This window comes from Pyrgilauda ruficollis, unplaced genomic scaffold (genome assembly GCF_017590135.1).
Source record: "Pyrgilauda ruficollis isolate IOZ18807 unplaced genomic scaffold, ASM1759013v1 scaffold24, whole genome shotgun sequence".
NCBI classification, from domain to species: Eukaryota; Metazoa; Chordata; class Aves; order Passeriformes; family Passeridae; genus Pyrgilauda; species Pyrgilauda ruficollis.
Window position 1 is genome coordinate 635,105 of NW_024523648.1, and position 13,444 is coordinate 648,548.

Genomic DNA, 13,444 nt, shown 5'->3' on the forward strand with positions numbered 1-13,444 from the left:
ATTAAAAGACTTTATTCACAATAGAGAAATTTTTACAAATATAAGTTCTTAAAAATTAAGCATCTTGATCTATTATGTATTCCATATTTTCAGTTTATATAAAGATGAAAAGACTAAATGGAATATGTACAAATCAAAACCAATTTAAATACATGATAGAAATGGATATGTATGAAGTTACCATAGAAACAGTGAGCTATTGGGCATTGCAAAAATCTGTGTATAACCAACACATATGCAATATTTATCTCACAAACAATCAAAAAAATATTTTTTTGCCCTGTGAAACAATGTTGGTGCCATTTAAAGGGATCTACCTCTGGGGACTCAACATATGTGGATTCAAATGCATTATTATACTACAAAGGAATGGAAGAAGTGTGGGCAGTGTGTATCTTTATGCAAAGATAATGTGTCCATGTCACTGGCTTCTCCCCCCCTGCCACACCCCCCTGGCTTATTAAAAAAAATTGATATATTCTCAGTTTATGAAAAGTTTTTTTCTTACAGCTGGCAGATCTACACGTTGTACAATCTTCTCGTCTACTTACATTACTTTACAAAAAGTACATTATAGTGCAGTTTGTACATACAACCTGAATACCAATACCACATCAAATTTGTGCTCTTTCAGATCATCCTAACTCCCACGTTAAGAAAAATTCATATGAAATGTCTGTTTTACAAGGAAACAACCATGATGCTTATATTTAAGTACATAAGACCCAATGCACATAGAGCTGTGTGACTGGAGCCTGCTTTTGAAACCTGGAGAAGACCTGCCTGGTTCTCTGCTCCTCCCTTCAGCTCGCTAAGTACCAGCAAAATCACTACAGACAGCTGGGGGAAGCAAACCTTGGTTAAGAAAACCACGTAGAAAGCGGCTTAGAAAACACACTTCTCAAAGACTGTTTCTGTCTGAGCTTTTTTAGTTATTTAACTGAGATGAGGTCTAAAGCAGCACATACATGTGGGGGACAGTAGCAGCAGGTGACCCAGTAAGGATAACTAAGAAAAAAAAAATTTTTTTCATGTTAAAAAGAGATGAAATATTTTGGTTTTATTCCACAGCTATGGTGGTTCAGGGGATGGAAAAAAAAATCTCCCTTATAAATACTATTTATAAAGAGATTCAATGAAGTATAATCCTCCAGTGGTACAAATTCTGGAGAATCAAAAGCAGCAGAATTTCTGATTTTCAACGAGGAGAGAGTCAAGACCTCATCCTTCCTTGGTTGGGCTCAGAAACCTGCTGGGCCATGAGGGAATACGTACTTTAAAAAAGAAAATAATAATTAAAAAAACAGTGGAGCAAAATGTTTTGAGCTGCTGTGCTGGCTCTGTGTAAGCAAGCTTTACCTGCACATCCATTTCTATCCATTCTCCCAGTGCTGGGTGGCCCAGGCTCACCAAAGTGCCCCAATAACTCCCTTCTCATGTAGAAATGCCCAGCTCTGCCAAGCCTGTGCTGGAGCATCATTGGATCCTTGCCTTGTCCCCTACACCAGTGTCTTTGGCAGCCTGTGTGGCACGTGCCATCTCCTCTGTCAGCGGGCAGCGCTGTCTTTACAGACTGGAGGGCAAGCTCTATGGGTCAGCTTCCAGCTGCTGTATATAAAAGTGTAATTAGCTATTTTTGGCTTCTACCTAAGAAAATCTCCACTGCAGACCTCTATCAGCATAGAAAAAATGTACTCTAAAGCCTAAACAAATGTGTTCCCTCAGCTGTGATTAGCAATGCTGGACATGTGAGCTATCTTACTAAATACCATTCAAGAATGTTCCTGTTCAGAACCAGATTTGTTCTACTGCAGTCCAGTCAGTGAATAATGTTCTTTCTCAGAATGGGAAGCCAGGTGTTTCCTACCTGAAATGCATGAAAGTCATCCCATCACTAAATGAAAACAGGTAGACTTAAAAGTCATGTAAACCACTTCAAACCAAGTAAAACAGGAATTGTGCCTCATTTCTTTTTCCCTTTGGTGATGCCACAGAGCAAAACATTTTTGGCAAAGCTGTCACCTTTCTTAATAAGCCTCTACTCTAAGGAATATTTTTTAAGCACATTGCATTTCTGTTACTTATGACAAGACAGTGTTGTCAGAAAGTTTTAGTTCAATGCAGAATAACTTCCTCTCTGAATGACCTTTTGAGGAGGCAGGTTTACTTCAAGGCATCTGAACATCCATCTTTATTCATATAGAGACATTAAATTGCTTTGTAAAAATTAACCATCAAATCTGGTGTCAAGTCTGGACCTACCTAAATCTTTGCAAAAGTAACAGAAAAACAAACAAACTGTATCTGATATAATTCTGAACTTCCAGGAGAATGTTGTTGAGTGGATTCTTTTGCCAACCAACCAAATGAAAGCTACTGGACTGAATATATAAAGAAGGTTAATAGACCCTTTCTTAATATGAAATTATTATCTTATTTTACTCCATAGTAGTTTGACCAAAGACATAAGAATAACACCACCTAGAAAAGGGAGGAAACAATTTATTCCATTACAATATTCTAATCAAAACCTGAAAAACTAAGGTCTGCTAACTAATGTGCTAAATCCATAGAAACTAGTTTAATCTAACTTCAACTTATACTGCAGTTTCAGTTGTGTCTGCATGAGATGAAAATATCCCTATGTCAACTTCATTGACAGTGAAATACATCAGATACTCCAGCAAGTAATGATAGACCCGCATAAGAAGAGGCTGTCACAGTCACAAGATTTGTCCTGGATGACACACAAAACAAACTAACATAGAACATAAAAAAAAAAAGAAAAAGAAAAAGCTCTTTATACTTAATTCAATATGGCTTTTTGCAACATGGCAAAATATTACAGCTTAAAGCATACATCTCCTCACAGAGGAGAGAAGAATTTTGCAGTCAAATTAAAAGCATAACAGGAAACAAGTAACATGCAGACCTTCTGCTTTTTTTGGCCAAAATGACACTGCAGCCTAACAGAATGTGGGAAGATACCCTATTTCACTTCTAAGAAGGCATTAATCTGAATTAGAGGATTAAGGTTTTATCATAATTAATTTGGGTACATTCATAAAAATTTACTGTTAAAGAAAACAGACTGCAAAACACTTGATTAAAAAATTTAACTTAGGAATTTAAAACCAAATCATGTGCCTAAGTCCTGGAAACGTAAGGAATGAAACAAAGTATAAATTAATCTTCATCTATTTCTGGTTTTCTTCTTTAGTCCCATCATCTTTGTGAAGAACAGGGAGAGGATGAGCCTCTGTGTTGAAGACCCAGTGTTCAAATGGAAGAAGATCATCTTCAGAAAACAGCAAATACAGGTACCTGGCAAGAAAAAAAAAAAAAAAGCAGGAAATGAGACCACATCGGGGAAGTGATTTTCAGGAAAACACACACTAATTCATATGTAATTTACTTGAGTACTAAACTTCCTGTTGAGATGGCATGACTGATTTTTTCTTGCACAGCAAAAAAAAACCAAAACAACCCAGAACTGAAGAGATCAAGACAAAAGTTTAATCTCATTAAAGATTTAGGAGATGTTGATGGATAATGAAAGCTTTTGTTTTTTTCTCTTAACAGGCCCTGCAAGCTTTCCATGGAAGTTGTTTTTTCTTCTTTTTCTAAAGTTTTAAAATGAAAAATATGCAATAGAAGTCTGTTAAGTTCTATGTCTAGTCAATTTGTTTCATTAGTGCTTGCATATATAATTAGATCCTATCAAAGACAGGAGATGCAATGTCTCAGAAACTATCAAGTACCTTTATCAGAAGTAAAGATAATTTGCAGAAGTCAGGGAATTTAGTTTATTGACCCAGACTGGAAAAAAAAAGGCAATTTTACCTCCTGTCACCTAAGAAGAGCTCTGCTACTTCACTCAGATTTTGTTACGTGACAGTGTCAAGAGTACTAATGATAAGTACTTATCAGTAAAGATGATACACAGAACTACTTCACATTAATGAAAGTCAACTTTCTTAACTTACTTGAGTGTCTCTGAAAGGAAGAAACTTTGCTGCACATCGTCATGGCTTTCATGATTGTTATAAACATCTCTAATGCCAGAATAGCCGCCGTCTACTCTGCAGTGTTTTTCCAGTGCCTGAAGCAGGGAAGAGAACACCCAAATCACCCAAATTAACAAAATTAATATTATGTCAGGTTTTCTGTTTGGCAATAAAACTAGCAAAAAACAATTGCCACAATTCTTTTGATAAAGAGATGAAAACTTGGTCAATGTCTAGATTGAAAACTCTTTAAAAAAAAAGACATAGGCATACCAGTCTAATTTCATATTCAGGAAGAGAAACAAAATAATAAATGAATAAAAAGTGAACACAAACCAGCTTTCAGAAGGAATGATGTATGGGTATAAGGATTTAAAGACATATGGATTTTCACTTATATTATTTTTCCCCTTTTTCAATAGGAGTAACAATAGCCTTTCTCTCCCAGTCTCTCAGCCTTTGGAAATTGTGTTACTTATACCTCTTCTGGTCATATTTTGCTACTTAAAATGATTGTGACATAATTGAACACCATACTAAAGATCATACTCCTGCAAATCCCTTCAAAAAAAAGAAAGGCAACTCTCAATTTTCTGTGTAAGTTATATGGCTTCTCTTTGCAGTTATTTAATTTTTCAATGGGAAACCACTGATATTGGGCTCTGACTGAATTTCTCTTGAGCAGCAGTCATATTTTTCTTTGCTACCTCTCTGAAAAAAGCGTTGTCTATTACACAGGTGTAGACAGAAAGCCAGGACTTAACACAACATAATTTAGCTGTAACAATAAGAAGGTGTTTTTCTCTAGCTAGTTTCCAAACTCTTTATTCAGTTAAAAGGTGTAAAACAGATGACTGATTCCTATTTCACAATAAAAAGGAGTACATGGGCCACGTAAAAATACAATTTCGTTTCTGCCCACACGAATGTCCTATATTTATGAAGGAGAAAAAAGATCAGATGAAGAGTATATATAAAAGGGCAAAAAAGATGCTGGAAATGTAGAAGGTATATACAGTGAGACTATTCAATAAACTTTGTTGCTTTCCTTTATCTTAGGTGTTTGCAGGAGAAAGGTGGTACCTATATGCATATATATGAGCCATAACTTCTTTAAATATACTGCTATCCAATACCTTATTTAAATACTGGTTATCACTACTATATTTAAAATATTAATTAATAGGGTTTTTTTTTCTTTATAATTTATGTATTTAACAAGACCACAAGTATTCTTACTTTATTAATTTTTCTTATTAGTTTTTACAACAACTCTCTGGTATCAGACAGTATAAGGAAGGAGTGAAGAGAATTTAAGATGATTATATTTAAAACAACTCATTATTCAAAACAAAATTAACCCTAAATAACTTCTTGCAATGAAAATGACAGTAAGGATTGTGGATGGCTGCATTCACTCAGGACCACATTACTGTGAAACAAGGTGTTTTCTGTGGAGATGGTATTGGAACAACAACTTTCAGGCAGAAATACCTGGGGCTTTATCCCCACCAAGAGAGAGCCAGGAGATAACTGGTTCCTCCCTTTCTGAAGTTACTACAAATACCACTGAAGTGAGTACAGGATGTGTAGATTTTATTTAGGGAAAGATGCTGCATTTCAAAACACACAAGCTAAAAAGCAAGGCAGAGGATATATCTAAACCAGGCAGAGTACGTATTTTCTGAAGACAGATGGGACTAAGAGTCACTAATAATTACTGAAGTATTCATCATCTTCCCCTGCTCTAAAGGCTCTTTAAGATCTGTGTTTTGCTGTGAGTAGCTATCCTAAACGTCCTTGATTTTGCTGGAGTCCCTGTAGCTGTCTGCACACATTTGGCTTGCAGATCAGGCTCTCCGTAGTTTTCACTGGAGAGTAAGCTGCCTATCGTATATTTAAAAGGGATTTTTCTCCAGAAGAGATACTTTAAAATATAACAGCCTATTTGTCTTTTCTTATGTGTCTTTAGGTTCTTTAATTTTCCTGGACACTTTTACTAAATGAAAATATACTTAAGTTTACAGAAGTAATTTCCTCTGGGCTGGTACTCCTTCCTGCTTGTCTACTTCAAACTGCAACGAATTCAGAATGCTGTATCTGTGTCTGGATTTTCAATGTCAAACAAAAGATGATGTTTTTCAAGGCACAGCAGAAGCAGAACTTGAAGGATAAGGCTACTATGCAAGGAAATATCTGCATTCTATACAGGGCAAGGTAAAATAAAAGCAAATTGAATTTACCATTTATATGCTCTAACTTACTTTGAGCATTCTTTGAGTTCAGAGGCATCATAAAGATAGCTGGAGGCACTGCTATGATGTAAACTAAGGGGTTAACTTTCCCCATGTTTGCCTTCTGGTAGTATCTGCTTGATGCAAATATGAAGCATCTCATCCCTCAAAGCTACTTTCCACCTAACTAAAGGAACAGGACATCCACCTGCAGGATTAATAGGATAAAAAGGCTCTAGGTTGTCAACCATCCTGGCAGTGATGGGCTTTTGTACCCTTTCCTGCAGTTTGAGAGAACAGTGATGTTCACAGTGATAGGGGTAGTGGTGGGCAGGAAGAAACAATCAAACACATTTTAAATAAGTAGTTCTCAGGAAATGAGGGCAGCTAGGATCAGTTATGATACAGTAATGGAAAACATCAAGCACAGTGAAAACTGGCTGACAGTCTCAAACTATCATAAAGGGAAAAACAAAGGAAGTGCTACAAATTTAAAATATGTGCCACATTTATAATGCAAAAAGGCAGGCTTTCATGAGCTAAGCTGATAAAACCTTTCTGACTCAGTAACAGTGGATATTGCTGGTGGTCATAACTGCATTTTCTCCAGCTGCCCAAGTGCATAAAAAATTATCTTGGACTCAAAGCAGCAAAGTAAATTCACAAAGAAAAAAAGGAGAGGCTATAGCATATTTTTAGTTTATAAAGTTAGAGAAAGACTTAAGAGACTTGTCAGAGAGTTTAGAAGTCACGACTCTAAAACTGCCTCCTTTTCTACTACAAGGGCACTGGGAAAAAAACCTAATGAGTTCTTATTGCCAGAGTAATGAGTTAGAAGTGGACATGAAACACACAAAGAACAACATTTTTTGGACAAAACACAAATGGTCTGATCATTCGTTTCCTCTTTTTTCATGTTTCAATCTCAGGTTCCCTTTTGTGCAACAGGTACTGGCAACTAAACCAATGACCCTCAGTGGTTGGGGGCTTCCCCAAGGACAGAATGGGTCAGGTGCTCTTTGGGGCAGCATTAAGGAACAAGAGGGAACAGAATTTATGACATAGTTACAGTAAGCTAGCATGATATGTACTGTTACAAAAAAATACTATATTAGGTAGAGCTGTATGGCTATAAACACCAAGAGAGAACAGGAAGAAAAAGATTTCAAACCTACAACTGACTGCATAAGTTCTGGAAAGCTGTAAGATTTGTTTTTGTGAAACACCCAACTAACTGCACGTTAGGTGGAAGACGGGCCCTGGGCAGAATGGGACCAGCTGCATCTCCCACACCCATCTGGCTGTGCTAGAGCCAGCTTGAGAATAACCACAGGAATGTTAAACAAGGGACACGTGGGGAGTGAGGAGGAGGTAAACAAGTGTACCAACTTGAAAGAAACACAAACAAACTGAACCAAATGGGTAAAGAATAATAAGGAAAACATTTCAATTGTTTATAACAGTGTTATCAGTGTGGGCAGTAACAATGAGTCAGGAAAATCATCTCCTGGAGAAGGAACAGTTGGCATTGCTGAAGCCTGATGGGATGACTTCCACAAACAGCTATTGTAAATATGCCAATTATAATCTGCCTGGGAAGATTCCAGTAGTAAAATGTGTGCCTGTGGGTGATGTTAGCAAAGAAGAAAGTAAGGGAACAGCCCTCTAAATTAGAGGTTTTAAAACCCAAACTGCTTTGGAATTAGCAATTCAGAAGCATATCAGGGTCCCCCAGAGTCAGCACCTTAGGGAGGCAAATAAAATGCCCTAAATAACTGCTCTCTACCTAGCTGAATACAGTGCTCAGTGTGGGCATGCAACAATCATGAATATTCAGGCAAGAAGTTAGAGAGTATAAGCATAGGTAATACTACTATTCTTTTTTGGAAAGCAGATTTTGCCTTAAATTTAATTCCTGGAGGATATCTAATTACCAGACTTGAAATAACCTTTTTTCCACAATGCTCAATGGGCACATTTCTCATACGATCAATATCTACACAGTGAATACTGAACACAACCCACAGATCTTGGTTGCTGTGGAGGGAGTTTGGTTTATGGGGTCATAACCCAGTTACAGCTCTCCAGTAGGGTCCCTTAGGGATAAGAAATTGTAGGGCACAAATCTACATGTTCTACCCTCAGAGCAGGTCAACCTTCTATAACTAGTGGTGCAAGCCCCTCCAAGAATGTTGTAATCATACACTTCTAGAAGCAAAAGGTGTTGGGTAAACTGACAAACAAGATATTTTTGAAATCCTGGAAAGCAATACCTCTGCACAAGAGAGGTCACTGTGAGCAAAATACTGCAGAGAGTTTTGATTGATTTTTTTTCATTTTTCTTAAGTACACAGAGCCAGAAAAATAATGTTTTTCAGCTTGCTGTATTTCCTATCAGATGTCAGCTAATTTAGCAAGGGCAACACCCTAGTGTGAGGAGGACAGAAGTGAACTCCAGAGAAGTGTAATAAGGACCCATACCTGGAGGATGAAACATGGAAAAACTAAAGGCTCTCAACCTTATGAGTAAGAGTGATTAACTGCTGAAATAAGGGAAGCAATGGCAAGCCCATTCTTTGCAGCGCAGACTAGCTGCCCTTTTGCAAGGCTTGTGCTAGACAAACACAAATAGCTAGGCTTAGCATGACTGCTTGAAGCTCAAAGGCCAGTGGGGCAAAAAAAAAATCAAATCCAGAAGAGATTGCTGTCATTTAGGGAGTTTTGTCCATGTAACTTAGGTTTCTTGAAAGTAACATGGTTTAATGTTTGGTACTATCTAGTCCTTCATCCTGGCCTTTGTCACCTCAATTAAAATCACCTTCACAGTATTACTGAAAATACATTTAATAAAACTTATTTCCATATCCAAGACTCAAATTTGACACATGTATGCACTTTCCATTCACATGCAGCAACACTCAACATCTGGGACAGTACATCCAAATGTGACCCCTCATCCTAGAAATATTTAAGATGGAAAAATAACAAGGTACATTGCTGTTATACAGTATCAGCAGTTTTTTGTTTTGTCAAAATGTCATTTATTTGGCAAATGAATTCCTGGAAATCTGAATTGATATCCCTGATTTAAAATAAATATTCAGCTTCCAACTGCTGAATGTCCAGGTATCATTCAACAGCTCACTTAACAACATTACTAGGATTTAACAACAAAAAAGTCCAATAGAACATTACCTCAACAGCTTCCCATCCCCACTCCCTGTACTTTGGATCGTGAGTGAGGCGCCACATGTACATGTAGGTCTCTATGACTTCTGGTCGTAGGATGTAGTATTTTTCATTTTGTCTTGTAGCAATGGCCTCAACACCGCCATCAAATCTGAAGGCTTCTGGTCCCAGTTTCATTCCTAGCCAATAAAAAAACCACAGACTAAAATAAAGGCATTAAAAAAGGTTTCAAATTATGTAACCAAATCAAACTCCCCGAATTACCAAATCAAGCTAGGCTTTTATGTGGCACAAAGCCAAATTACCCAGAATGACATAATTTATGAAAGATACTGCAGCTCCTCCTGTTTTAAATATTTTATAAATAATTTGGAGTAGGAGAGAGCTGCTCTTCATCAATGCCTTAAATGGCAGTTACAGTTTGAACAGCGATGCTAACATTTACATTCTGGAAGACTTCATATAACTAGCAACAAGTGAAATTTTGCCTAAAAGATGAGGATATTTACTTTCCTATATCAAACTGGAAAATACACTCTGGGACCTGAAATGCTGCCAGGGTTATTTCTATAAGAAGATGATAAAATCCAAATAAATTTATCTGTACAGAAATCCACTTTCTTTGTGCAATTCTACTGTTTGCAGCATCATATCAACAGAACTGAGTGTAAAATATTCTTTTGTGCATAAAACATGAGTAATACCTACACTGATTCATCAATGAAGAGTCCCTCTCTTACTTGTATTCAGCTATACAGAAATTGGCATGGTGAAAGAAGCTTGTTAATTACTGTTATGTAACTGTCACGTCAATTACTACAATGAGGAGATACGCTTTAGGTGCACAGAAATTATTTATAAAACAGAGCAGCCATTTTAAGAGTTATTCTTAAAGCAAGGCAGCATTTGCTCAGAAGGGATGCACTTCTCACTGTGCTACAACTTTCATTCATCTTTATGCAAAACCACCAGTGGCTGCCTTCATGAAGGCGAGCAGTGCAGCCAAACTCTGTGACATGGTACTCACGTGTACGGTCATAGGATTCATGGCAAGTCCTGGCAATTTCAGCACCCAGCTCGATGTGATGGCCTGTCTTGTCACTGGGGGCTCCATCTGCTCCCAGAGCAAACATGCCTCCAGCGAAACAAGTGAGGTGTCCCATCTTGTGTTCCAGCAATCCTCCCTTCCACTCGGCGATGTACGTCAGGCCCCCGCTTGACTTTCGGATGAGGTGGGTCTCTATGGCCTGCAGAAGGACACTGTCTCAAACCAAAGGCCCATTTGGTAAAGTGCAAAGGACAAAACTTATTGGTTTCTCTGGGTCTGGATTGAAGGTACTTGAGATGGTAGTTTCATGTTCCGACTCAAGTGTTTATTTTTTATCAGTAAAACAATCTCACAACTGTGAGTTCAGCAGCTTTTCAATAGAAGGCACAAAATGGCTAACAATCTTTTGTTACAAGATCTTTCAAGACTAAAGCATCCAATTAAGAAAGGACACATAGATTATTTTCCTTTTTAACCCAATAACTGATTCCTGGAAGCTCGCAATGCAGACTTTTCTGCCCAATTACAAAACATCACCCAAACCCATGAAGAAGAAGGAAGAAGAAGCATGAAGAAGAAACTCAGGACGACACCCTGTGCCCTGCATCTTGCTTCCATCCACAACATACTAAAAATTCCAAAACCTAAATTTCTCACCAAGTGATAAACCTACACAGCTCTTTATAATTTATTTCACACTTTTGTAGATTCTAGTCTATTTTGAAGTCTAGGAAACTTTCTCCAAGAATGAGGGTCAAAGTCAGTGCTCCCCTAGGGGTCAAGGCATCCCAGAGCAGACAGAGAAATATTCCCTGTGCCCTGGGTTTCCACAAAAGCTGTCTTGTATGTTGGTTGTTTTTGCTCTGTATTGCCTTTGCTCATAAAATGCAATGAATAATAGGAGCCAGCATAACTTCAAAGTGCAGCTAAACCAAGGCAGATGAACATATATCAGTAATGATGACTAATTTTGCTTCAACTTCAAGCAATTTACCGGATATGTTTTACAAAAATGTTGGAAAGACCTACCAAATACCCTTCAAATTTTGAAATATTTTATTTTTCCCCCTTTTACATTGAGTAGTTTCAGGTAATTTAGCTTTCAATAGTAATTTAACTTTCAATAGTTATTAGCCATCACTTCAGCTTCTGTATTTCTCATTTTAATTCTGACTTAAAGGAGGTGGTTATTGATATAATTTCATGTAAATTGTATGCAGTCATAACTCATATTCAAAACACATGATTCAGTGTGCGCAGTGAATGATGTTAGGTCTCTGTTGGCATTCCCAAAGTCCAATGGGTTTCCCCACTCAAACTGAAATCCTCCACTTATCTATCAAGAGCAGGGTCCCAGTGAGATCTCTGGAAAAAAAATCCTAAGCAGAATAAAAATACACAAATCTAGAGGGAACTGGAAGTTGATGACGTTAGCAATGTATGGTCACTAATTACAAAATCCAGGAAGGCAACCTGCCATTGTGGGAGGAACAGAATTAAAACAACAGAGGAGATGCAGAAGAGCACACTAATTGGAAGCCCACAAGGAAACCAAGGCATTACTCTTTACAAAAGTAATGGAGAGGAGATAACTCTGTCATACATTCAGCCATCCATTAGTGCTCTGGTTGCTCTGTTGAAATCATAAGATCCAGAAACATGCATTATATAAGAGAAAAAACATTTAAAAATATCACTGCAGACAACTATTAACAAAAAAAAAAAAAAAGCCAGGATTTAAAAAAAAAAGTTTTCTAAAGAGAAAGTAGTGATTGTAGTTACTTCTCCCCATTTAAGCATTTGTAAAGGTTGTTCCTATAAACATGGAAAATCCTCTCTAAATTAGAAGCATCAGCAGAATAACTGCAGTTTTTATGTACTTGTTGTTTTGGTTTTTTTTCTGCCAAGAATGTCACATTGAAAACTACACTTTATTTTCCAGTAATATGAGTGCAAAGTAAGGATGTTTTCTGCCCAGATCCAGAGCCACTATTAGCCCAGGAAACTCCTCCACCCCTTGTTTCACCTTGATTGCATGCTTTTGCTACTAGGTAACTACTGGAAAACATACCTAAATTTTAAAGCAGAAGTAAATAATGAAAATTCCTGTGCTTTAAACAAATCCTGCAAAATTTAACCTATAAAAAGGGGAATTAGATGTGAAAGGGGAAGGTGAGAAAACACACAATAATTTTGTAGCAAATAGCTTTCAGACCTATTTGGGCATTCTAAAAACATGCTACCTAAAACCAAGTTGAGAAAGGAAAAATTTTAATGACATTTCATTTAACCTTTCAGCATGGTATCTCCTATCTCACCAAAACAACAGTTCTAAAAATAGACAATAACTCTACTGGTCACTTAGCTGTTGGATCAGAATTTATTTAAAAAGTAAGCAACTATAAAAATAGATTGATAACTAAATTTACCTATGTTGCATTTTTTAAAGCAATAACTGAAAACCAGAATGAAGTATTGCTGTATCTGTCTGACATAACAGCAAGATGCACTTTTGAACTATTTTAACTAGACCAGAGTTGATTCTGGTCCTATAAAATACCAATTAGTGTTGGTAAGTTTTTTTCCTCTCTTTTGGCTCACAATTAAAGTTCAGGCTCAAAAAGGATGACTTCCAAGAGTTTTAAAATTATTCTAACAAACTGGTGTTAAGAAACTAACAAATTGATGTTGATTGATACCAAGAATGTCACGAAATAAAAATATATTTCCAATTTAAGTATTCATGTTTAGTAAAGCAAATCATCTCTGTTTTATAAATGGGGCCTATTAACTAGTACATATGTCTATTAAAAGTTATTTTATTATGTAACCATCTTATTTAAAGCTATTTTCATGAGGTAGTTATTAGATATATTACAGACTCTCCGATTGCCTTATCATGTTTTGTACAATCCTGGGTCCCTGAGTGCCAGATAATATCTATGCCAGTGTGTATGTCTTTATTA

General features: G+C 36.8%; 1 protein-coding gene across 1 annotated transcript in view; it reads right to left on the minus strand.

The window, feature by feature from the left end:
* Positions 1-460: 460 nt before the first annotated feature.
* Positions 461-13,444, minus strand: part of MAN1A1 (mannosidase alpha class 1A member 1) — a 139,261-nt gene continuing 126,277 nt past the window's right edge. Inside the window, exons 9-12 of the mRNA XM_041470100.1 lie at positions 10,458-10,677; positions 9,437-9,609; positions 3,987-4,102; positions 461-3,324 (exon numbers count right to left, since the gene is read on the minus strand). Coding sequence (XP_041326034.1) covers positions 3,198-3,324; positions 3,987-4,102; positions 9,437-9,609; positions 10,458-10,677 — 636 coding nt within the window. The 3' untranslated portion in view covers positions 461-3,197. The remainder of the gene's footprint in view (positions 3,325-3,986; positions 4,103-9,436; positions 9,610-10,457; positions 10,678-13,444) is intronic.